Below are 24,605 nucleotides of genomic sequence, written 5' to 3'. Positions count from 1 at the left end.
ATACAAACAGACTTGAGAAAAATAATATTTCCCTAACATTGTAATTTATGGTGGTCACATACATTTTCTGTTTTCTTCAAAAACTTTTCATTAAAATAAGATTTCATATTTCTCTCATTTATCGTAGTTACTAGTGGGCCATATATATGAGTTTTTTTTTCTTCAAAACCTACCCTGGGGCTATAGCCCACCATAGCCTTGTTGGTGGTTCCGTCAGTGGACATGGGGCTTATTCATATTTGTAGGGTTCTTTCGACTCTCTTAATGGTCTCACCGATTTATACAATTTTCAATCTTTTTAAACAAGAAGAGAGATGTCAACAAGGTCTAACCCAATGAAAAAAAATCTTGATCTGTAGACTAATGGAAGTTCAAACCTCCATGGCATTTGGTAGTGTGAGTGAGAACCCCCTCTCCCCTTACAGTTTAAATTATCGGTTGTACTTAAAAAAAAAAAAAAAAAAAGATTATCATTCATACCAATGGATGCTATTGTTATTAGCCTTTTTGTTTTTTGTTTTTATTTTGCTTGTGTGCCCATGGAAAAAGAAAAAAAAAAAAAAAAAGAAACTTCACCACTAAAAACTATTAAGGGGTTTTCATTATGAATGGTCCTGAGCTTTTCAAAAGTTTTCATTTGAGTTCTTGAATTTTCAAATCAATCAATGTACTCCTTACTATTTTGGTCCACACATCAATTTGTTCATTCTCATCGCATTGCGTCAAATCTCCATTTAAATAGGTCATTGTGACCAACATTAAAGGTGTCGTTTCGTCCACATACAAATGTTTTCACGCATAACACAAAGCAATAGTTCATGTCTTTTGCTCAACAATATTATCTGCTCCCCTCGATGCAAGCTAAATGTGAAATCCTAAATAGAGAGCAGATTACCTTACTAAGTAAAAACATGAATTGTAGGGCTAAAATGAGCTACATATATTAATGAAGATTTACCTTAAAGTTAGTCACATAATGATACTTCATCTTATACTATAAAGAACAATTTTTTTTACCGTTGGCGTGTGAATTTCACGTGCCAATAATTAAAAAATTTTAATTTCACTTCGTTGACTTCAAATCAATCAATGATTTCACGCCAGCCTTGACAGCTCCCAACGAGAAGACTCCACGTGGCGCTTCCCGGAAGCTCCGATCAGTTTTTGTCCAGAAATCTTACTGTCTTGAGTTTTTTGGCTTAAAAACTTCGAAATTTTTTAAAAAAAAATACCAAAAATTTCTAGATTTTTTCCCTACATATACCTAAACATTTTATTCACTTTCCACACCAAATCTTCATACAACTCTTCTCCTTCCAATATTTGTTACTTTCCACTCATATTTTTCTACTACTTTCCATTTGTATCAAAAAAAACAAATGGCCACTTCTGTCGAAGCTGGAGGCGCATGGACAACTCAGGAAGATATTGTGTTGTGTAAGTGTTGGGTGAAATTTAGTCATTGCCCGGTCACGGACAATGAGATGAAGTTCTGTCATATGTGGAGAAAAATTCATGGAGAATTTGCTGAAAGACCGGGTTCGCCTTGGACGAAAATGGCCTTGGCCAGTACATGGAAAATTTTAAATAAAGAGTTAGGGAAATGGAGAGATTCCTTGGCAAAAGCGAGAGACAACATTTGAAGCGGTCAAAATCTTGCTGATGAGTTAAAATATTTATAATTACCGTTTTGTTCAATTTAATGTTTTTTTTTCTTGCATTTCCAATTATTTATTTTTAATAGGTCCTACAAGCACAAATGTGGTTCGGTGCCATGGTGAAAGGCAAAAAAAGTTTCTTGGGTCACCAATGGTGGAAAGTTGGAAAGAATTGTTCGAGATTCAAAATTATTTCCAACGGTTCGTAGGTTCTGTTGAATGAGATGTCGCTCCACGATTCGCCAGAAATCGATTCGCCATTAGACTCCCCAATGGATCAAGACTCACCACCGAGATCTATTGGGAGAAAGGTGGCAAAGGCCAAGAGAGGGAGCACTTCAAACAATAAATGTGCACAGTTTTTGGAGCAAATAACTAAGAATGGAGCATTGAGAATTGAGAGAGACTTGAAAAGAGAAGAAGCGGACAAGGCACGACATGAAGCATTTGCAATTCAAAGGCCGCAGGCACAAGAACAAGACATGGAGGATAGAGAGATGAAAATCATGGCCATGGATACGAGTCATATGTCTCCTGAAACAAAGTCCTATTGGAAGCTAAAACAAAGGGATGTGATGAAAAGAAAACTTTTCCATGACAACGGACCTAGTAAAACGGATTGGTTAAATGATCAAAACCATTAGGTTGTATTGAAAGATTTGTCATATGTATTAATTTGTTATATTGTTTCCCTTTTATTCAATAAAGAAAGCATCAAATAATATGACTATTTATTAAAAATATTTGCACATCAAAATAAAGTTTAATTAAAAACAAACCTTAATTTATTGCAAACAATACACAAAACAAAGCATAATTAAAAGCATAATTCCAAACACACCACGCACAAAATAAAGCATAATTCCAAACAAAGCATTTGACTTCATCCATTATGATTGCCTGTCATCTCCCACACGTGCTCGATCAAGTCAACTTGACGTCTCTCGTGAACATATGAAGATTGGATTTCCTAATAACGATCAATCATGGGGTTGTTGTATCAACCATCCCGAATTAATGGTTCGTGCTCCATTGGTTGTCCATTTGGTCCCATCGGCCTTTCATAAATTCTTGTCAACGCCATGTTCGTGGTATCGGGTTCAAACACCTCTGGAGCATCATAATCATACTCATCTGCCACAATCATATTATGTAGGATGATGCAAGCCATCATAATGCTCCGTAGCACCTCCTCATCAAGCATCTGAGCAATATCCCTAATAATTTCCCAACGAACTTGCAAGATACCGAAACACCTTTCCACGTCTTTCTTATAACCTTTCCGGAATTTTTTTTTTTCACGAATGTCATCCACCTAGTATAAATTCCATTGGCTAGGTAGTACGCACCCGAGTATACGGTATTGTTGATACGATACATGATCTGTGGGGAATGACATCGCAATACATCGTTGAACACAGGGGATTGACCAAGCACATTAAGGTCATTTTGAGATCCGGCAACTCTGAAGAAGGCATGCTAAACCCAATTGTCGAATGAAGCTACGGCCTCCAGAATTATACTTTTTTGGCCCTTTCAGTTCCCATAATCTCCTTGCCAAGCAATTGGGTTATTCTTCCACTGCCAGTGCATGCAATCAATGCTTCTAATCATTCCTGGGAAACCTCGAGCCTCAACTTTTTGTACAAGCCTTCGGAGGTCCCTAGCTATAGATTTGCGAAGGTACTCCCTCTTGTACACATTTTCTATTGCATCACAGAATATCACCAAGCATTCTAGGATAGTTAATTTTTACATCCAAGCAATCTCATCTACCTGCTCTGCAGATGCCTCATAAGCAAGCATCCGCAAAGCAGCTGTAAGTTTTTGCTCCAAAAGAAGACCCAAAACCCCAACATCATCATACTTCTGAATGAAGTATGTATTGTAATTACAAATATCATGCATGATTTTTTGGAACAAATGAGGTTGTATTCTATATCTCTCTCAAAAATGAGAAACAGGATAGAATGAATTTGGGATAAAGTAATATTACAAGAGATTTTTATCCTGAGACTGCCTATGTCTGTCCACATTTGGGCCATGACGGCGGCGGTGTTGCCTTGATTCATTGAGCATAAACACCGCTACAACCATTTCTTCCTCCTCTTCGTCGGCCTCACAATCTTCTTTAGCATGTCTGCACCTGATTTCTTCCTCTTCTTGCTCTTGCCTCTCTAACACCCTCCTCAGGTTAGACATTGAGAGTAGAATGTGTTTTGTAAAATCTGAGAAATGAAAGAATAGAAAGGATATGGTGTGAAATGTATGAGTTGATGGTGTTGTTTTATAGAGGGATTTAGAAGATAGAGATGACAAGTGGCACAATTTTAGAGGTGAAAATCTTATCTGAAATCTGATATTATAATTTTTTAATAAATATCTAAAAATCTTATCTGACATGGGACACGTGGCACAATTTTAGAGGGTGAAAATCTTATCAGAAATATGATATTATAATTTTTTAAATAAATATCCAAAAATCTTATCTGAAATAAAATACGTGGCAATCGACAATCTCATCTAAAAATCTTATCTGATATTTGATGGACATGTGGCAACCGAAATTCTTATCAGAAAATTTAATTCGAAAATTTTATCCGAAAATGTTATCTGAAATTTTAGATGAGAATTTTATAATAAATAGTGACATGTGGCAACCGAAAATATTATATAAAAAGTTTATAAAAATTAATGGTTAAGTATAAAAAAAATAGAAAATAAAGTAAAGTGAATAATGTTTGCCCTTGCCCTTGCTCTTTGAGGTGGAACCAAAAAAGGCAAGGCTGATAGTATTCATGTGAATAGTGTCAAACCTTGCCTTGCCTTTGCCTTACCCTTGCCTTTTGGGTTGGAGATGCTCTAACATTGTAATTTATGGTGGCCATATACATTTTCTTTTTTCTTCAAAAACTTTCATTAAAACAAGATTTCATATTTCCCTCATGTATCGTAGTTACTAGCGGGCCATATATATGAGTTTTTTTTTTTTCCTTCAAAAACTACCCTGGGCTATAGCCCACCATAGCCTTGTTGGTGGTTCTGCCAGTGGACATGGGGCTTATTCATAGTTGTAGGGTTCTTTCGACTATCTTTTTGGTCTCACCGATTTATACAATTTTCAGTCTTTTTAAACAAAGAGATATGCCAACAAGGTCTAGTCCAGTGAAAAATGGTCTTGATTGGTAGACTAGTGAAGGTTCGAATCTCCATGGCATTTGGTAGTGTGAGTGAGAACCCCCTCTCCCCTTACAGTTTAGATTATTGGTTGTACTAAAAGAAAAAAGAAAAAGATTATCATTCATACCAATGGATGCTATTGTTATTAGCCTTTTTGTTTTTTGTTTTTATTTTGTTTGTGTGCCCATGGAAAAAGAAAAAGAAGAAACTTCACTACCAAAAAAAAAAAAAAAACTATTAAGGGGTTTTTATTATGAATGGTCCTGAGCTTTTCAAAAGTTCTCATTTGAGTTCCTAAAATTTTCAAATCAATCAATGTACTCCTTATTATTTTGGTCCACACATCAATTTGTTCATTCTCATCACATTGTGTCAATCTCCATTTAAATTGGTCATTGTGACCAACACTAAATGTGCCGTTTTGTCCACAAACAAACATTTTCATGCGTAACACAAAGCAATAGTCCACTTCTTTTGCTCAACAAGATTATCTGCTCCCCTTGATGCAAGCTAAATGTGAAATCCTAAATAGAGAGCAGATTACCTTACTAAGTAAAAACATGAATTGTATGACTAAAATGAGCTATATATAATAATGAAAATATCCCTTAAAGTTAGTCACATAATGATACGTGATCTTCTACTATAAAGAACAATTTCTAATCATTCGGAAAACTAAATAGAAAAACAATAAGATTTATAGAGATTTTTCCTCATTATCATAATTATATAGACTAAGGGCAAGCACTCTTTCCATAAAATAATGAAGAAAAAAGGGTTGTTGAAGCTTGCTCTACATGTTAATTGAAATTTAGGCTTTGAATCGTCAATTCATAGGAAGCTTATGGCATGGATGACCTATTGTGATCGTATTTCTAAAAAAAATTCTAAGACAAATTAAACCATATCCAATGGTCAAATGAAGGACTGATTCAAGTGTTCCAATATTCTAATTCCTTATTCCCTTTGAATTGTTGAAATAAAATGTTAACGACAAAAATAGTACTCTACTTACTTGTTAATTAACCACTAAGGCCATTAGTTTAAAGAAACTATCAACTGAAAAAACTCTCTTTCCACACCCAAAAAAAAAAATGATAATAAAAATGTTAAATTCGGTTATTCCCCTTTTCATGTTCATGTCTTGCCCTACTATAAAATATTACATTTTTTTATCTCTTACATAATCTTGTTAGGCTCGCAAGAGGTTTATAATTCAAGTATTTAAGAGTATTTACTAATGCATATGAGGTTCTAGATTCGATTTCCTCCTCTCTCAATATCGCTTGTATCAAAAAGAGAAAAAAAAATCTTGTTAGGCTTGAGTCGGACTCGTAATGACCTGAACCTAACCTAAAATTGGTTGTAAGATGTGATAACAGAAAAAAAATAAAAAAATAAAAAAATTCAAAAAATTCAAAACCCACCATAAATCTTGGTGGGTTTCAGTCTCATTCATATCCCTTCATATTTTGGATGGGATCCATCATGAACAAATTATATGCTATTCTAGTTTCATCCGATCGTCATCCACAGTTTTAGGTGTGAAGATCAACACAAACAGGGTATATTGGTAAATTCACAAAGGAGCATAAGATGAATTCCCATAACGCAAAGGATAACCACGACGAATCAAGATCAACATCAGCACAAAAAATTATTTTATTTACAAACAAAATGGCAAAAAGCATTCTTTAATTGATCTCTGGATGTAAAGCAAAATGCAGACAGGTTAAAAAAATATTTCTCCATTTTTCCATGGATAGTCGCTGAGAAAAGAATGTAGACATCAAATCTTCTGAGAACAAACTACACCTAAATCCTAAGTGCTGCCTTGTTTCTATCTCTTTGCTTTATCATTTATATATTCTCTTTGCTCTGTGTTTCGCTTTACAGTACTAGGATGACATAAACAACTAGAACAAAACTACGTGCAAAATACTGGGGTATATTTATATAATATATTAAAAATAAAAACCTAGTGACAAGAAAATGCTCTAATTAATAAAATAAAGGGAAAAAAAAAATTGTTCATGAAAGTATTAACCGGAAGAGGATGGGTTGTTGCCGGACTGTGACCAAGATGGTGCTGGGAAATCAGAAGAACCACCAGGATTAATCTGATTTCGCGGCGGGCGGAAGAAACCAAGTTGCTGATTCTGATCAGAGAAGAACAGAGGAAATGAAGCAGAGGCAGAAGCAGAGGATGGCAATGTAGAAGAGGAACTGGAGGATGATGGTGGATTTAACAAGGAAGATTGAAGTGAAGCCAGTTGGGAATTGTAGTACATTTGCTGTAGCAAATTTGTAGGCTGTTGTTGTTGTTGTTGCTGCTGTGCATGGAAGTCAGTGGAGCTCTGAAGCAACTGAGAGTAGTCAAAGTAGTCTCTGAGAAAGTCAGAGGAGCCATGAAAGGGTTGGGGCTGGTAAAGTTGTTGTGGTGGTTGTGGTGGTAGCTGCAATGGCTGAGCAGATAAGATTGGAGCTAAATGGGTTGGCGCAGAATCTGAATTGAAGTTTTGGAGATTTGGTGGCTGTGGTTGGGGATGTACAAGCCTGACATTTTCCGGGAAGTTGAGTTTGGCTCTGTTTCCTCTGAATCTTAAAGCAGCTTCATCGTAGGCTCGAGCGGCGGCCTCCGCCGTGTCGAATGTGCCGAGCCAGACTCTTGCAGCCTTGTGTGGATCACGTATCTCAGCTGCCCATTTGCCCCATGGCCTTTGTCTCACTCCCCTGTATCTCCTCCTCCTTTCAGCGGGTTCTTCAAATGAAACAGTTTCTGAGCTTGATGGTGTGGATGGTACGGCAGAAGCTGCGGTGGCGGCGGAGGCGGTGGTCGTGGTGGTGACAGCATTTGTAGCTTCTTCTGTCACTGTATGTAAAAAAATGTTGATAATTAGTATTGGAATAAGAAGATTTATATATATAAGTTATACCATATTGAGATGGTAAGCTTACATGGTGGAAGACACTGTTTTTTTTTTTTTTTTTTTTTTTTTTTTTTTTTTTGAGAATAATTTTGAAGGTGGATTGTAATATTATTCTCTAGAAAGTTGATAGATTAGAAGTTCTAATCTTCCTTACTTATGCTATGTTTACAACAAACTGTATGCAGCATGCAATATCAGAAACATATATTAGCATGTTATCATATCAGAAAGAACTTAGGGAAAAAAATAATATTTACTGTTATTTTATGTAGAAGAACTCTCTTCAAATCTTAATAAAAAAGAAAAAAAAAAAAAAAAGGATGAGGAAGAAATTGTCTAGGATTAAAGATTGTTTAGATAAATAAGTTCAGAACAAGCTAGAGTTTAAGATGAACTTGAAGAACAAAATATTTTGCTTCAAACTTTTTGCAAAAGCATTGATGTTTTTAGAAGATAAAATCAAAGAAAAAGCAAGTTCAGATTAGGAAAAGAAATAGAAGAAGTGAATGAAAGTTGATGATTTGGATGATTGAAAACAGACCTGTTGCACCAGATGAAGACTCAGATTGTGTTGTTGCTCTGAAATCAGCATAGCTTCCTCTGTAAACTCTGTTAGCAGATTCCATGAATTGGGCCTGAGCAGCAGCAGCAGCTAAATCTTCTTCACGCCCTCGTTTTTGGCCAACCCAATTATGAGAACCAGAGGCAGAGGGACCAGAAGTAGATGAAAAAGCTGACAAAGGAGAAGCAGAAGGAGAAGCAGAAGAAGAAGAAGAAGAATAAAGTTGTCCAAAACTAGACGTAACTCCACCGCTTCCAATATGTCCCCAGCTGTCACTGCCTCTCTGTCCAGAAACGACATGCGTTAAAGCAGATACCATTGCCGACATCTCCGTTGGCCGACTGTACCCCAAAAACATTGTCGGCGAAACGTTCTGGTGAGGTAATTGGTTCATTAATTCATGATTAATAGCAGCAGCTTGTGGATGTTCTTCGTATGTGTAGGCTTCTTCGCCACGGTCATCGTCGTTTGAAGATTCAAACCTGTCGTATTGACCGCCTGAGCTCCTCTGGTTCGCCACCTTCAGCAAGCACATGTAAAACCCAGCTACTCTCAGCTAATTCAATCTGAAATGATGGCGACGATTGATGATGATATTCGAGGAAATTCAGGATGACCCAGATCGAGTTTTGACAAATTATGAAGACCCTTTTGAGAACAACGGCTATATATATATGGTGATGCACAATTCAAACTTGACGAGCCGCCATTAAAATAGTGCAGCTGGCTGTTCCTATTCTTCAGAGACCTTGGTTCATCGAATACCATGCACCTTTATTGAGTTTTTCTTTTTTTTCTTTTTTTCTTTTTTTGTGCAATTAAAACTTGTGGTTTTGCAATTTCTTATTTTAGATGTGATTTATGCCCAAACCCCCAAAATATAGACCGCATAAACCGACTATAAGGTGGTGGAGATTATGTTCACACAGAAGGGCTTTTTAATTTGCATATATATGGGCTTTAAAGTAAGACTTCTGTCGGTGTACTTCTTTTGTAGAGAGAGAGAGAGAGAGAGAGAGAGAGAGAGAGTTCATGTTTGAATTGAGTTCTCCATTGCAAGACTATATGCCGACATGTAATGCTTGGAATAGCTTGTAGTACTAAAGTACTGTTGGGCTTCAGTGATTAGCCCGTAATTGGCAATTTGGCAACATGGGCTTAATTGCACAAGTATATTCTTTTCCTTTTTCTTTTTTTATATTATGGGAATGGAAAAGTATTATTCTTAATTATTCCTTAGTCATCTACTTTTTCATGTGGGTTTAGTTCCATAGTTTTTCACTTGCCTTGGATTAGAGAAATTATAGTATTGGAGTATGTTCACGTGTTATAATTAATCAACGTGTGAACAACATAATTAAGATTTCTCACTTTTAAAGTATAAAATCATTAATATCTCTGATATTATAATACGTGGATGAATTATACCGCGTAATCATACTCCAGTTCTATATTATAATTACTAATAGATTGAGATGAAGAAGTAAAACCCAAGTGGATAAAGGTAACTTAGGCAACTAATCCATGCGTCATCATGTTTGGTGCGACTTTGCTTATATTAATTTATATTGTAATTGTGAACAAGAGCAATGCTATGTCCTATTAATTTGAATGGTGGGAATTCTGAAAAATTCTCCTGCCTAATAAATTAAGTCCTGTTTAATTTGTTTGTTACACTTCACGTTCTAATTGGCATCTTTTTGGAGTTTAATATTCAAAGCATATATGGGAACACAACAGCAAAATAATAATGAATATTTCTGTACATTTTAATTATTGTTCTTGATCTAGTCTCGATGATTGCTTTTGGAAGGTTTCCTTAGTCCAAAATGGATCAACAGATGAAAAGTCAAGGAAATTACGATGCTTTTTATTATTTTTATATTTTTATATTTTTATATTTTTTATTTTTTGTTAATGCTTGACTCTACCATTTCATGGTTCAAAGTTTGTGTAGTTCAGTCAATATGCGCCAATACAATTATCACTTTGTATTTAAATTTTTTTTTTTTTAAACCTTCATGGTTGTTGTGCAACAGTGCAAGCAATTGCATAAATATTCTTTTTTATGAATACACCCAAAAAAATGTCAACCCCCTATTTATGATGTTTTGAATTATGGGTTTTTTTCGTTTTATCAATGAGAATTGGGGGTTTCGAACTTGAACTTTAAATTTAAATTCAATTTATTTATCGCGCACTTTTGTTTGATCAAATAAATTACATAATGTAAGTGAAAGGATAAACTGGATTTCAAATCATATTTTCTTCAATTGAATTGAAGAAATTGAAGACATTTTCTTTTTCTTTTTTGGGTGGGGTAGTTGACGAAAATGTAGTTCCCATGTAGGACTGTTATTATAGTGATTTTGCCGGTGATGTAAAATGCATGTGCTACACATCCCACTTCTTTAATAGGACATGGCATTTAAATTCAAATTGAAATATTCAAAATCAACTATTGTGTTTTGTTTGTTTGTTTTTTATTGCTTATTTTATGGGTTTGTTTGTTTTTTTTTTCAATAGTACAGTCAAAGCACGTCTCCCCTCCCACATTCACCCTAGTGGTGGTCTACGAAACTCCATAACCAGTTCACAATCAAACTCATACATCTCACCCCCAAAAAGAGTAATTATAGTAATGTACATGTAGTACAGTCACGTATTATAATATAAGAAGATATTTATTAATATTACTTTTTAAACTGAGAAATATCAACTTTATCGTCCATTCATATTCTAATACGTATCTAGTCGTACTATTCTATACTTTCTCTTTAAAAAAAAAAAAAAAACAACAATCAAAATATAAAATCCTGAAGTTGAACTTCTACCATAGATGGATACATTGATCAAACTTGGTCAAAAGGTTGACTAAGTCAGGCCCATGGTTGGGCGAATATCGCCATAGATGGAAAATTAACAAAAAGTCTACAACATAATATGAATGTTTATAAAATTAATCAAGAGTTGTAGGTTGCTGTTAAATCTAAACCTACTTGGTTTGGCCGAGCTAACCCATTGTTCAGACTTTAACGGACCCTAATCTTGTACACGTTCAATCTTCTTTATGATGATTCGGTGGGGCTTGTCGTTTTGAGGCTTGATGTGGAAGGGACCTTATAGCTATTAGGGATAATGACAATTAGTGATTTGTCGCAGATAATAATGTCAATGTTGACTTTGGTCAACCATTCATATGACACGTGGACTAATGGGTGCAACTAGGAGGGCATGACTTCAGGATTTTGTAGAGATGGTCCAAGAAGGAATCATTCATGCCCGGTGCACCCGTTATCTCCAAAGTTTCTTAAAGAGATTGGTAACTTGATGTTGACAATTCACAAGTATATATGCCATGGTTAAGATTCTGTAAAAACTGATTGCAAACCAGCAAGCCACCTCAACAGGTATGGAATTCTGATAACTTGGTAACGTCACAATGGCACGCATATCAAGAACTCAACCTTAATCGAGATAGATACAATCTAGACTCCCAAAAGAATTCCCTGAGTCTAAGCACAACTGATATCACAGACAAAATCACATGGGAAATTTTTCACAACTTGCAAGTGATTTTTCACAACGACAAGCCTTGACCAAAAGTATCAAAATAAAGGGATAAGCGTCACACTGTAGTGAAGGAGCATTGAACCAATGACCACTAAAACAAGATTACTATACTTCTCCACTATGTCTTCGTGAAAAATATTTGTGCTCATTAATTTTATTATTTATCGCATCAATTCATGACATTTTTTTTAGTATTTTTATATTAGATAATGTGAGGATTCCAGTTTAAATTTCGCATAGAGTCTTCAAAATCTCAAATGCTGTCCTGCCTCTATCTAGATCCCAAGCTTAAGCCTACTGCCTCAAAATTCGTCCCCGAGTGCATATTGCTACTAACACCTCGTTTGGGAAAATGAACGGACAAGTACTATGCTCGTCATTTAAAAGATGCATTATTTGAAATTTTGATAATCACATCTTTTCAATTTTAATTTTCATTTAATAATTCTCCAATAAGAGCCCTTTATATATAAGCATATTTGAAAGATATCTTTGTAGAACCCACCACATATTATATTTCAATGATCTGTACGTCAATTTTTAGATATTACCTCACAGATCATCTCTGTAAAAAATCACTTAAATATGAAACCATTTGACCGCTCAATTAGGTGGTTGTTAGTATAGTTTTTTCTTAAAGAATCTTGTTCGTCTAGCATCGTGTTCGCCTATTTTATTGATTCCAATTAGATGCCTAAATGATTTTCAATTTGCATGATTTTTAATAGAGGAAGATCTATGAATGAAGATTTGAAAAATAGACGATTTAGATTGTTGAAAAAAAATTGTAAAGAATCATAAAGGGTGTCCCTCAATAGAAGGGGGGCTATATATATTAGTTCCTTAGTCTTGTAGTTTGAAGCGTTGCAAAGAGAATTTATTTATTTTGGTTAAAAAAAGTTTAGGGGGAGGGAAGGCTACCCCATCCTAGGACCACGGCATACCAAGGTCTCTTTGAGGACTTACAGAGAGTCTTAGCCCCCTTTTTTGGTTTTGACAAATTACCCACCAAAAGGAATTTGTCAACACGAAATTCGAACTTAGACCTTAATAGCAAAGAAAACAATCTTTACCAACTCAACCAACCTTTGTTGGCAAACCGTTGCAAGAATATTAATGTATGAGAGACAATAGCAATATAGTGCATAGCGAATATGTCGTGTTAACGACATAAAGTAGAATTCTAGCCTTGAAGTCATTAGGTTTTTACTCATTCCTTCGGTTTACCACCTTTTGCCATCAATCGTATTACTTGTGCCTTCATTTTACATCTCTGCCACTTAAACAAAACGGCTCATGAGTTCCTTTTCACATTTATTCCCACACAATTATCGCACGTGCTGTAAAAGCTGATACGTTTTCCGTTAGATTTCGGCGGCCGAAAGTTGCAGTCGGCAGAAGAAAAAAACAAACTAAAATGTAACTTGGGAGTTTATGAAGATTTGCCTATGTAACATCCAAAGCCAACCAACCCAACCGTACAATTTAGTGAGTGACCCCATGTCTACCGTAAATGCATGCACATTACTACCAATGCTTCAAATCAAATCATATTCTTATTCATAAAAAGAAATATAAAATAAAACAAAATCAAGCCAAGTTCTTCTTCTTCTTCTTTTTTTTTTGTTTTAAACATATCTCGCCATTGCCGCATACTCTGCCTCCTCTTTAGGGCATTTCGTCAAACACCTTGTAGGCTTTGCCCCCCTATACTTCCAAAGAACAACAAATTACCTAGACAATTTAATGGGTGGATCCCATATTGATTGAGGGCGTGCCTTCCCTCGTCCCTCACTGGATTCGCCAGCGAAAGCAAAGAACATCTTCAAATGGGTGCTCCAGCCTGCAGACACCGCTGAAAATATCCTTTATGCACGTGGGTTATTTAAATATTATATATTAAAAATATTTAAAGGAAGAAACCCTGCATAATGAAAAGAGACTAGGTCAAATTGTCAAATAGCTCACCTTTGAAGACGGGTTGATTCTAGTTATTTATTCTCCTCGTATAATTTTATTTTATTTTTATTATTTTTAAAATCTGAACGTGCAATATTACTTTCCTGATTTTAAGTAGGTTAAGATTAGATAGCCACTTTGCGTTATCACATCATACTTAGAAAGAAGGCCAAATAATCTTAATTTACCTTTTATCCCTGGATTAACAATGATTTTGGACACAAATTAAAGACAAACTTGTGACTGTGTTCTTGTCCTACCACAAATAGGTGGTGGAGCCTATCGAAGCTTAAAAACAAAACTTTAATGTTAACCTTCAGCTGGGAAGCTGCCAAATTCTCTTTAACCTAAAAACAAGCATAAATAAAGCATGCCAAGCATAAGAAAAATAAGCAATAAACAATATAAACAAGATTTTGATCAAAAGAATGAATGATGTGATCAGGGACGTACCCCACTAGCATGCTAACCTGGGTTAAAGTCTAGGCAACTTGTTTTTTTTTTTTTCCGAAGACTAAATTAATACTCTAGCCTAGGTCATTCAAATAAAAAAGGCAAAAAGTCATTTTTAGGTTATTGTGGTTTACCACTTCTACCATTAAGGTCATTATGGTTTCAATTTTGTCATTTTTATCCCTGTGGTTTCAATCTCAAGCAATTTAAGAACAATTCTCAATCTTTGATACTTATTGAGGGGCATTTCAGTCCAAACTTGCAATCCCTCCCCAACCACCCCACAGTCACCCAACAACGCCTCCAAAAACTTATCTCTTTTGTAAATCAGCAACAAAAAATGCTCCATTTGAATTTTTGTTGATAAAAATTATGGCCATCCATATATAAACATCAACTAACAAAATCATAATTGAGCTGGTCTTAGGATTATACAAGGGAGATACATTTTTTTTTTCTTTTTTCTTTTTTCTGAACCCAAAGAAAAACTCACAATTATAATCATAATCCATCTCATTTCTTCATAAGGGACGAAGGTAATCTCCAGCCAAAAGTAGCCTAGGATTACAATGTCATCAATTGCAGGTCTTACTGCACCTTGTGCCAGTGTCACAAGCTTTGATAGTTTCTTATTATGTAATTCAACATAACTTCTATAAAAAAATTGTTGATGAAGGTTGTATAAATGGTACATCTCTTTGTACATCTCCAAGGAGCATTGTTTGTTGCTAGTTTAGACAATGGGATTGTCAATGTTTACAACAAGGAGGAGTTCTTGGAGGGGCTAGTGGCTGTGGAGGTGGTTGGGGAGGGACTGCAAGTTTGGACTGAAATGCCCCTCAATAAGTATCACAAATTAGGAATTATCCTTAAATTGCATCCAATTGAAACCACAGGGACAAAAGTGATTAAATTGAAACCACATGGACCTTAGTGGTAAAAGTAGTAAATCATAGGGACCAAAAGTAACTTTTTGCCAAATATTATTAACTAATCCCACTAGGACTAGGCTGACCAACAAATAAATAAAAAGGACTAAACCCGACAATTATTAACTAATCCTGCTACTGTGCCCATCTTTTCCAAAATCACTACACTAAGCACTAAGGGTGGGCTCGGTCTGGGCTGGTTCGGTTTTGGGCTCAACTTGAACACCAAACGATAGGCCTCGGTTTGGCTATTTTGGAAACCAAAACCAAACCATAATTAATGAAAACCGACCACTTCGGTTAATCGGACTTGGTGGGTTGGTTTGGTTCGATTTGGGTTTTTTGGCTTTCTTAGAAAGAAAGAGAGAGAGAGAGAGAGAGAGAGAGAGAGAGAGAGAGAGGAAATAAAAAAGATGGAGAGGAGAAGAAGACAAAAAAAGAGGGAGAGACGGAGAAGAAGAAGCAAAAAAAAGGAGGGAGATGGGGAGAGGGAGTGAAGACTGACGTAAGAAGAAGGAAAAAAAAATAGAGAGAGAGGGACTGATGGAGACAAGACAAATGGAGAAATGGAGAGAGAAGAAAAAGAAAAGATTGAAACTATGTAAAGAAAAGATTGAAAGTATGTATTATATATATATATATAATATTTTTTAATACCATCGGTTTGGTTTGGTTAAACCGTGGTTTTGAATATTGCAAATTGTACACCGAACCATATATTTCGGTTTGGTTTGGGTTCAAACCAATAACCAAAAGAAGATTGAAAAAAAACCAAACCAACCTAAACCATCAGTTTGGTTTGGGTGGTTTGACTGGGTTACCGGTTTGAATGCCCAGCCCTACTAGGCATAGACATTCCCTCTTTCCTTTACCAAAAAAAGAAATCCCTCTATCTCTTGCGCAGTAGCAGACCATCCGCTAGTGGCTAACTCCTGCTCTTCAACAAAAAACAAAATTATGCATGTCCTTTGACTTAATTAAAGCAAACTAAGGTAATATTCCATTCTTCATCTTCTTTTCTTTTGAAAATTTGGAGATTATTTAGGGTTTATGAAGTATTAATGAAATTTTAGGGCTCATTATGTCCCCCTTTGTATTTTTTTGTTATCAAGGAAATTTACTCGTACTGTTGAGTTTTCAATAGGCACGTAAGGAAAATTTAGTCCACGCCATTTTGAAATCCTAGGTCCGTCCCTGAATGTGAATATTAATTCATGACCAAGTCACATTTCTTCGGAAGCAAAAAAACTTATATGTAATAGGAATAACATTGTTTTGCTTTTCATGGTCAATAACACAATGACACGTGAAAAAATTATCTTAAATATTATTGTGTTATTAATCGAGAATACCAAAAAGTAATATCTCCGTTACATTAGAATTTCTGTCCTTGGAAAGAGGTGAGGTCCACTGATTAGGGTTATATGAGAGTTTCTCTAATTTGAAAAAAAGTTCCATCTTTAAAGGTCGATTTCATGATCTTTTGCCGCACCATTTTGTAGTCAAATTATTAGATGGGTTGTTGCTCTTATCATCTTTTATCATTGGGGTTTTCTTTCACATGCTCGCACGTGTTCTTATTCATTTACACTCTTTATTTTGTAAGAATAATTTTGTTTCATAAATAACAAATGTTTTCTCTTACTAGCTAGAATACTTCATTTCTTTGAATAATAACTCGCTTTAATTTTGCATATGTGAATTAAACTAGTTGGTCAAAATATTATGCTGATCTTTTTGTACACGAATTCGATCATTTTTTCTATACATCACACATTTACAATAGTTTAAGATATGATTATTAAAAAAAAGGATAAAGAACTAGCTTCACTTTCCTCGTACTTGTTCTCATGCATTTACACTCTCTACACAAAATAACTTTTTAATTTAGGCCCAAAAATTCTTTATTCAAATTTTAAAGAAAATAATATAAAAAAAACTTTAATATCATTCTGTAAAATATATTTAGAAGGACGTTGATTGTCGGTTGGTGGTGAAAAGGCCAAAAGAGGGTTAATTTCAAAGTTTATATCTCAATGGACAAAAATCCAGAAATAGTGATATAAGCATGACTTTGGCGATAGATCTATTTTTTTTATTTTATAAATTGTGATAGCTCCAGATCTTCGAAGCATGCCAAAATGGAAAAGTTAGGATGAAATTTCTTATTCTTTCGGAAAGATTGTTTGCTAGACTTCAAAAGATACCATTGCATCCGTCGAAACTTTGTTTCATTGTGTGACTCTTCCTTGAGACAGCGAGTTTGGCGGTCCAAGTTCCGTACGGCCTACGTCCCTTGACGGATATGAATAGTCCGAAATAAATTTATATATCCTAGGAGGAATAGTAGGATTTTCCTTCCTACTATTCTTTCATCGTATTATAATAACATATGAGTTGATTATATTATGTGACGGTGTTGCTGATATCTCCTCCACATAAATATTTAAGTGAATTTTCATTCATTTCTTCTTAAGAATGAGAAAACTTCAACGTTCTTCCTCATGAGAGTGGTTGAGTGGCTAGAGTGGGTTGGGCTAATTCTTGCTTCCTAGGCTGCGCTAATATATATGCGTGGCCGGTCCAAAATTAGCACTAATAATTTTTCTTTTCGTCAACCTTTGAAATGAGGTTGCTTTAGGCCATCTCCAGTCATGGACCATAGGCCAATTTTAGTCTTAAAATAATACAAAACACATCTCTAATTATGGGCTAACAAAAAATTTGGCCAAATTTATAGTGTCACATTTGGCCTTTTAGCTCTCCAAGCAGGCTACTTAGGCCATCCCCAGCCATGTGTCATAGGCCAAATATAACCATAAAATAATACAAAACCCATCTTCAACTGTGGGTTAAAAAAAATTTGGGAGAGTCTATAGTGAGTGGGAAGTTATAAGGGGTGTTTTTGAGGGGTATGTAAGAGCCGTTGGATGTCATCCAACGGTGAGTTTTTCAAAGAGGGTGCATGTAGAATCGGGTTGAAATCTAACCCGTTAGAAACCCAAACTTCAGTTGTTCCCCTCTTTCCCTCTCTGTGAAAAACTGAAGAACACAATCCTCTCTTTTTGAATGTAAAGCAAACCCACAATTAGAAGGATCCAAATCTCCCAAATCGTATAGTCACTCGACTGTCAGTAGCTCGTTGGGAGCCCTGCGATCTATGGTAACCTGGGTATTACGAAGAATGTCTCTTACCTAGCTGTTGCCCTGTTTTGATTCTATGGCTCAAGTGAAAGCCCCTTCTCTTTTTCATTCAGCTGACAAGATTCCAGATGAAAGCAAAGTAGCATATCTCTCTGTTTGTAGCTAGAAGCCAAAGCAGCAGTTGTTCCTCGATTTTGGTAGAGATGGAGTCTCAAATACCAAAGAGTCTTCTCTAATGTCCACCACATTCTTTCCAGCTGACTGACTTCAGAGGTCCCGATTGATTTTGAGAGGTAAGTTCACTTGTTAGATTGATTTTATTGGGTTTGGTTTATTTTTTGTGAGGGTGGGAAATTCGTCATTTGTGGCATCAATAATGCGTCATTTTTTGAATCAATAATGTGTCATTTCCTTATGAATATTCAATATACTTAGTTCATTGTTGTTGGTCGGGGTGGAAAATGATGAAATGTAGGTAAAAGAACCTAAACTTAGGCTTAATGACATTAGGAGTAAGCATTTGGAGAGGATATTGGGTGAAGTTCTGGAATTGGTGGTTTGAATTACATTTGTGTTCTTAGTTGAACATATTGGTTCTAATGTTATTTTGAACAGATTATTTGACAAGAGATGACGTAACTTATGAAATTTTGCTGCGTTTTGTGTAATTGGAAGTTAGGCTATGCTTATTTTGTGTCAATTTGGGCAATGTTTTGTGTAAGTGGAATGCATTGATATGTTGTGATGCAGTAATGACTGATTAATGAATGAATAATTGCTATGCAGGACTATAGAAGTGGATCAATAATATAGTTAGATAAAATGTCTGGGGGCTCAGACAGTGATGAATGTGCAACAGCTAATGGGAGGGTTTATATTCCTGAAGTAAGAAATGAGGAAACACCAGCAGTTGGGATGATGTTTGACTCGCTTGACCTCGTTTACAATTTCTATAATAGATATGCATTCTTAGCTGGCTTTGGTATTCGACTTCATTCCAGCTTTTGGGGAAAAAATAAGAAAGAGATTTTGAGGAAAGAATTTGTATGTTGCAAACAAGGTGCATACAGGAGAGATGAAACTCGGGAGAGAAAAAGACAACGGGGAATAAGTAGATGCAATTGCAAAGCTAAGATTGTGGTTGTGAAGACAAATGGGAGCAAGAAGTATACCATATCTCTTTTTGCAGAGGGACACAATCATAAGATGACACCCTTAGAAAGAATGCATTTATTGAGATCACACCGTCATATTTCAGATTCTACAAAAGTACTCACAAAACAGTTGGGTTCAGTTAATATTCCCATTCATCAGAAGGTAAGTATTTTTGAGGTGCAATCCGGAGGAATGGATAAAATTGGTTTTATCAAAAAAAATATCTACAATCTTGAATGTAGTGTGAATGGGAAGCTGAGGAACCACGATGTTGAACTAGTGACCGAGTATTTTATGGCTGAACAGAAAAAGAATGAGGCTTTTTATTTCAAGATTGAGGGAGATGGCCATGACAGGTTTAGTCGATGTTTTTGGGCAGATGCAACTTCTAGACGGGCGGATGGGTTTTATGGAGATGTTGTTGTATTCGATACCACATTCAACACGAATCGATAAGACTTGACATTTGCACCAATGTTGGGAGTTAATAACCATGGTCAGACAATTGTTTTAGCATGCGCATTTTTGAGCAAGGAAACGACTGAGTCGTTTGTTTTGATGTTTGAGGAGTTTAAGAAAGCCATGCCAGGTGGGGAACCTAAAACGATCATTACAGATCAAGATGCGGCAATGGCCATAGCGATTTCAATAGCCTTCCCGACTACATTTCATCGACTTTGCATATGGCACATCACATCAAAGTTCTCTGTTAAGTTACCACGTGACGCTTATAATGAGTATTGGCGTGAATTTCAGAAAGCCATATGGGATAATGACAATAAGGATGAGTTTGATGCAAAATGGAATATTGTGGTTACAAAGGCTGGTTTGACTGACCATCCATGGCTAAGTTCAATGTTTGATTTAAGGGAATCTTGGGTTCCAGCCTACGCCCGACAATTTTTTGCCGCTGGAATGTCAAGCAGCCAAAGAGCGGAAGGTTCTCATGGTTTTTTCAAGCAATACATATCAAGGAGAAATTCGTTGATGGATTTCATAATACGATTTGAGAGGGCACTTTCTCATCAACGTGAAAAAGAGTTAGTTGCTGATCACGAAGATGCATTTGAAGTGGCTCAATGTCTTCTACCGATGCCAATGAACAAACAAATGGCTACCTTGTACACAAGGACAATGTTTCAAAAGTTTGAGCAAGAACTAATAGAAAGTACAGCATGTTTCCTAGAGCTCAAAACAGAGGATGCTTGTAAAGTTGTCTTTAACGTGAGCGAAAGGAAAAATTGGGAAACAAGAGTGGCAGAAGTCATATATGTCAAAGATTCTGACCACGCATCGTGTAGCTGCAAAAGATTTGAATTTGTTGGAATTATTTGCAAGCACATCCTAGCATTGTTCAGAAGGGACCAGATTGAATATATGCCCGAAAAATATATTTTGAAGAGGTGGAAGAAAACTGCGAAATGTGGATTGGTGTCGATGCAAATGGCAAAGAAATTAAAGACTGTGTAGATCCTGGCCTTCTAATAAAGCGGAGTACAATGTCTCGACTTGCTTCAGATGTGGTTGAGGATGCATTAATGAGTGAAGAAGGATGTGAGCTACTGTCAGAGACTCTAAAAAGTTTGCAGATGAAGTTGAAGTTGTTGAAGGATGGACCAAGTAATAACGAAGTTGGAGGACCAAGTAATAACGAAGTTGGAGGGTCCAGCTCTCAAACACAATATATGAAAGACCCTAAGAGAGTGAGGTGCAAAGGAAGGTCGAAAGGAGTAACGGGAGCAAAGGAAAAGGCAATGAAGCTAGGGATTAGACACTGTCGGGAGTGTGGACACATTGGTCATGATAGAAGACAATGCCCAGCCTTTAACACACCGTAAGATGCTAACACTATTTGTAATAGCATCTAAAATTTGAATAGGTAAAATTTTGATGTGCTTGTGTTTGATGTTTATGCAGGACATCACCGTCGAACAACGACGAATCAACTCCAATACATCATAGTGACCCATTATTCGACGATTTTGACAGGATGCACGGACCAAGTGAATGATTTATATTTGTATTAGACGAAATGTGGTTGTTATGAAGATTAATGATCAGGTGAACTTTTATAGATTCAGTTTTTTAATATTGTTGTGTTTTTGTTCATGTCCACCGATGAGCTCTTACTATGTCCACTGGTAATTGAAATGAAAATTTGCTTGGTTTCATTCGTCCATGAAATTTGGAGACATGGTAATTTTAGGTCTTCTCCCTATTTATAAATTTGCAAAGACATTTGATAAAGTATGAAATTTTGATTTATATTTAAAAGGAATGACTTTTACCATCTAAAATGGCCAGTTTAGGGTGAATTATGCTTTAACAGAGATTCATTTTTCAAATCTTGAGGCTAATGCAGCATTCCAGCAGTTAGTTTGTTGTTTCCATTACCAGTAATCATTTCCAGCAGTAGCCACTTTTTCCAACTAGTTAATAGGGGCACGATTTTGTACACTTTTGTAACTGAAGGATACTTTAAGCACTTTGTTGGAACAGAGCAAATAGAAAGCAGCGTGTAAAAAAGAAACATAACATTGCTGCCAATTACACTTAAAAAGCTGAATGACAAATATGAAAGGGTACACTAACTTACATAAATACTCATAATTCCACACAGAAAAGAACATTTGATTGCAAAACATATTATGTGCTCCCTCTTAGCAATACCACGATCTCCCCAACCAACTGAACATCGGTAGCCACAATCACTCGGTCGTACTCGTCAGCTTCTTCTTAGCAGGTCTCACATGCTTATGGCCAGTCATATCCCTAGTGATATAGACGAAATAAATCTTCAGCAATATTTGGAATTTTATTATATATAAATAAACTATAAACCATTCACTAAACAATGTATAGCACATGTTATGTTACTTAGGACTCACGTGTCAGTTTTTTTTGAACACATTAGTACCCCAGCTCTTTAATGTAAATGGACATGATAAGGAGCATTTACTGATTCCCGGCTTGCTATGATATTGACTGCTTATTGAATAATATTTCGATATTTGCAAAATATAATGTTAGACATTATAACACATGATGACTTGCAATACATAGTCCCAATAATTATACATGAACCAAATGAAACTGATATTTGTGTTATTTTAAAATAGATAATGACATTAAGGGAGTATATGTGCAATACCACGCTCACCCTCAACCAACTGAATAGCGGTAGCCGCAATCACTTAGTCGTATCGGTCGGCTTCTTCCGAGCAGCTTTGACGTGTTTATGCTCATTCATGTCACCCCCATCGTCTAGTATCTCTCTCACAGCATCAGGGGACACATAGTTCCAATCATAACTTGTATGAGTAGTTGCCGCAAATGCTCGAAATTTGTCGAATCCTTCGTTGAATGCCAACTCCAGTTCACTATGGTGCTCTTCGCATCGCATATGGTTCATCAAACAACCTTTCATTTCATCATTCATTACTGTATCCAGCTCCTCAGCTTTCAGCTTCCTTTTATGACTCAGCTTCAAATACTTGTTCTTTTGGGAGAACGCTTTGTTCACTCTAATGTTAAGATCAGCCAAAATTGCCTCGTCTTCAACACATTTCTCGTGCCATGAATTGATCAGTCTGGATTTATAATCCAGCTTGGCATTGACTGCATGTATTGCCTCTACTGGATCATCGGAGTCCCCCTCACTCCCAAATGATGTTGAAAAAGGAAGGGGTCGGCCAGTAGAATGTGGAAATAGAACCTCCGACTCCAATTTGTCATCTTCGATTGTATTGTTGGCGCCTGAAGAGGTTGACATGCTTGAATAATCCTCTTTGTTTTGGGAGGATGAGGATTGCATATGCAACTTCGTTTCACAAAGGGAACATATGTTTATAGACCAATATACGACAGCTTGTGTGTAGTCAACAGATGTACTTTTTGGCGGGAAATTTTTAAAAAGAGGTGTCAGGTTTTGCTTTTCAAGCATGTCAACCTCACACTCTCCTTACCCCACTGATAGTGGTTGAAAGAAACTCAATGGAAGTGACATCTACTTAGTTAACTCAACCAAACTAGTTAGGATTAAACTTAGATTGTATCAGACCAAAAATTAATTTATACATTGTGGACCAAATATTTTTTGGCGGGAACCCTTGTCTTGGTATTACTATCACCCCTTTCATATAAATTCTCCTCCCCCACAAAACTCACTCCTCCACCGAATCTGTCTCCATCTACTGATACTCTCTCAACCAAACAAACTCATTCCCCCCAAATAATGGATTTACAAAAAAAGTTTGATGTGAGCATAATAAACACCCCTCCAAACAAAGACCGCCTTCGACATGCAAGTGAGTCACCAGACAAGCAATGTCACATTCCTAGACAGAATGACCATTTTGTTGGAAGTTTTGAGTCTGAAAGAGTTGTTGCTTTTTGGAAGGAGAGGCATCTTCAACTTGTTGATGAAATCCAAAGGGCAAGGGCACGTTTGGAATTTGTTGAAGGCCAAATTGAAGATGACAAAAGGCAGGCCAATCTGGATTGGGCGAAGTTGCAGCGCATGAAGCGGAGACACAAACGACTTCGGAGTCTAGCTGTTCAAAAATACAAGAACTCATCTAATGCAGTGGAGTCAAAGAAGCGTGTGATGCAAGCTGGATTCGACTACTTCCGATCCTATGCAAAACTCGTCGTATCCGGGTTTGATTGGTCATCTATTACCGTTTCCGACGTCACCAAATATACTCAGCAAGGGAAGTAACCATTTTGGTTCTCGTGTTTGAGCAGAGGCAAATCAGTGGAATTGGACTTTTCGTTACACTCTGCTTCAAAGCTATTTTGATGCTAACTACTATGGAAGATTTAAACCTTAATATTTTGATGTCTTTAATTACGAAATCACAAGATGCAAAGAGGCCATCTACTTCAGTCATATGTTGCTGCCATGTCCATTTTTTTTTTGATCATGTATCAGATTTGGACATGGTTGCATCATATGCAATGTTGCCTTTATTTATTATATGTTAGGACAAGGTTTATGGAAAAGCTTTTGTGAGTGCGGTTGTGACAAGGTTATGGAATTATTATGTACCATTTATATATT

The 24,605-nt window shown here is 36.1% G+C and overlaps 1 protein-coding gene across 1 annotated transcript; it reads right to left on the bottom strand.

Moving 5' to 3' along the window:
• Nucleotides 1-6,516: 6,516 nt before the first annotated feature.
• Nucleotides 6,517-9,239, bottom strand: LOC117637741 (ethylene-responsive transcription factor ABR1-like). Its single transcript, XM_034372729.1, has 2 exons — nt 8,310-9,239; nt 6,517-7,710 (listed from the first exon to the last, which is right to left on the bottom strand). Exons 1-2 carry the CDS (start codon nt 8,863-8,865, stop codon nt 6,881-6,883), a joined length of 1,386 nt encoding a protein of 461 aa, XP_034228620.1. The 5' UTR covers nt 8,866-9,239; the 3' UTR covers nt 6,517-6,880.
• Nucleotides 9,240-24,605: the final 15,366 nt, after the last annotated feature.

Source organism: Prunus dulcis, chromosome 8 (genome assembly GCF_902201215.1).
Source record: "Prunus dulcis chromosome 8, ALMONDv2, whole genome shotgun sequence".
NCBI lineage: Eukaryota > Viridiplantae > Streptophyta > Magnoliopsida > Rosales > Rosaceae > Prunus > Prunus dulcis.
This window is presented reverse-complemented; position numbering and strand designations above follow the sequence as displayed.

Bases quoted from the DNA above. Each gene is read 5' to 3' on its own strand.
- LOC117637741 (XM_034372729.1), bottom strand. From the start codon at position 8,865: ATGTGCTTGCTGAAGGTGGCGAACCAGAGGAGCTCAGGCGGTCAATAC. The intron at 7,711-8,309 runs GTCTGTTTTCAA...TTTTACATACAG, and splicing joins GTCTTCATCTGGTGCAACAG to TGACAGAAGAAGCTACAAAT.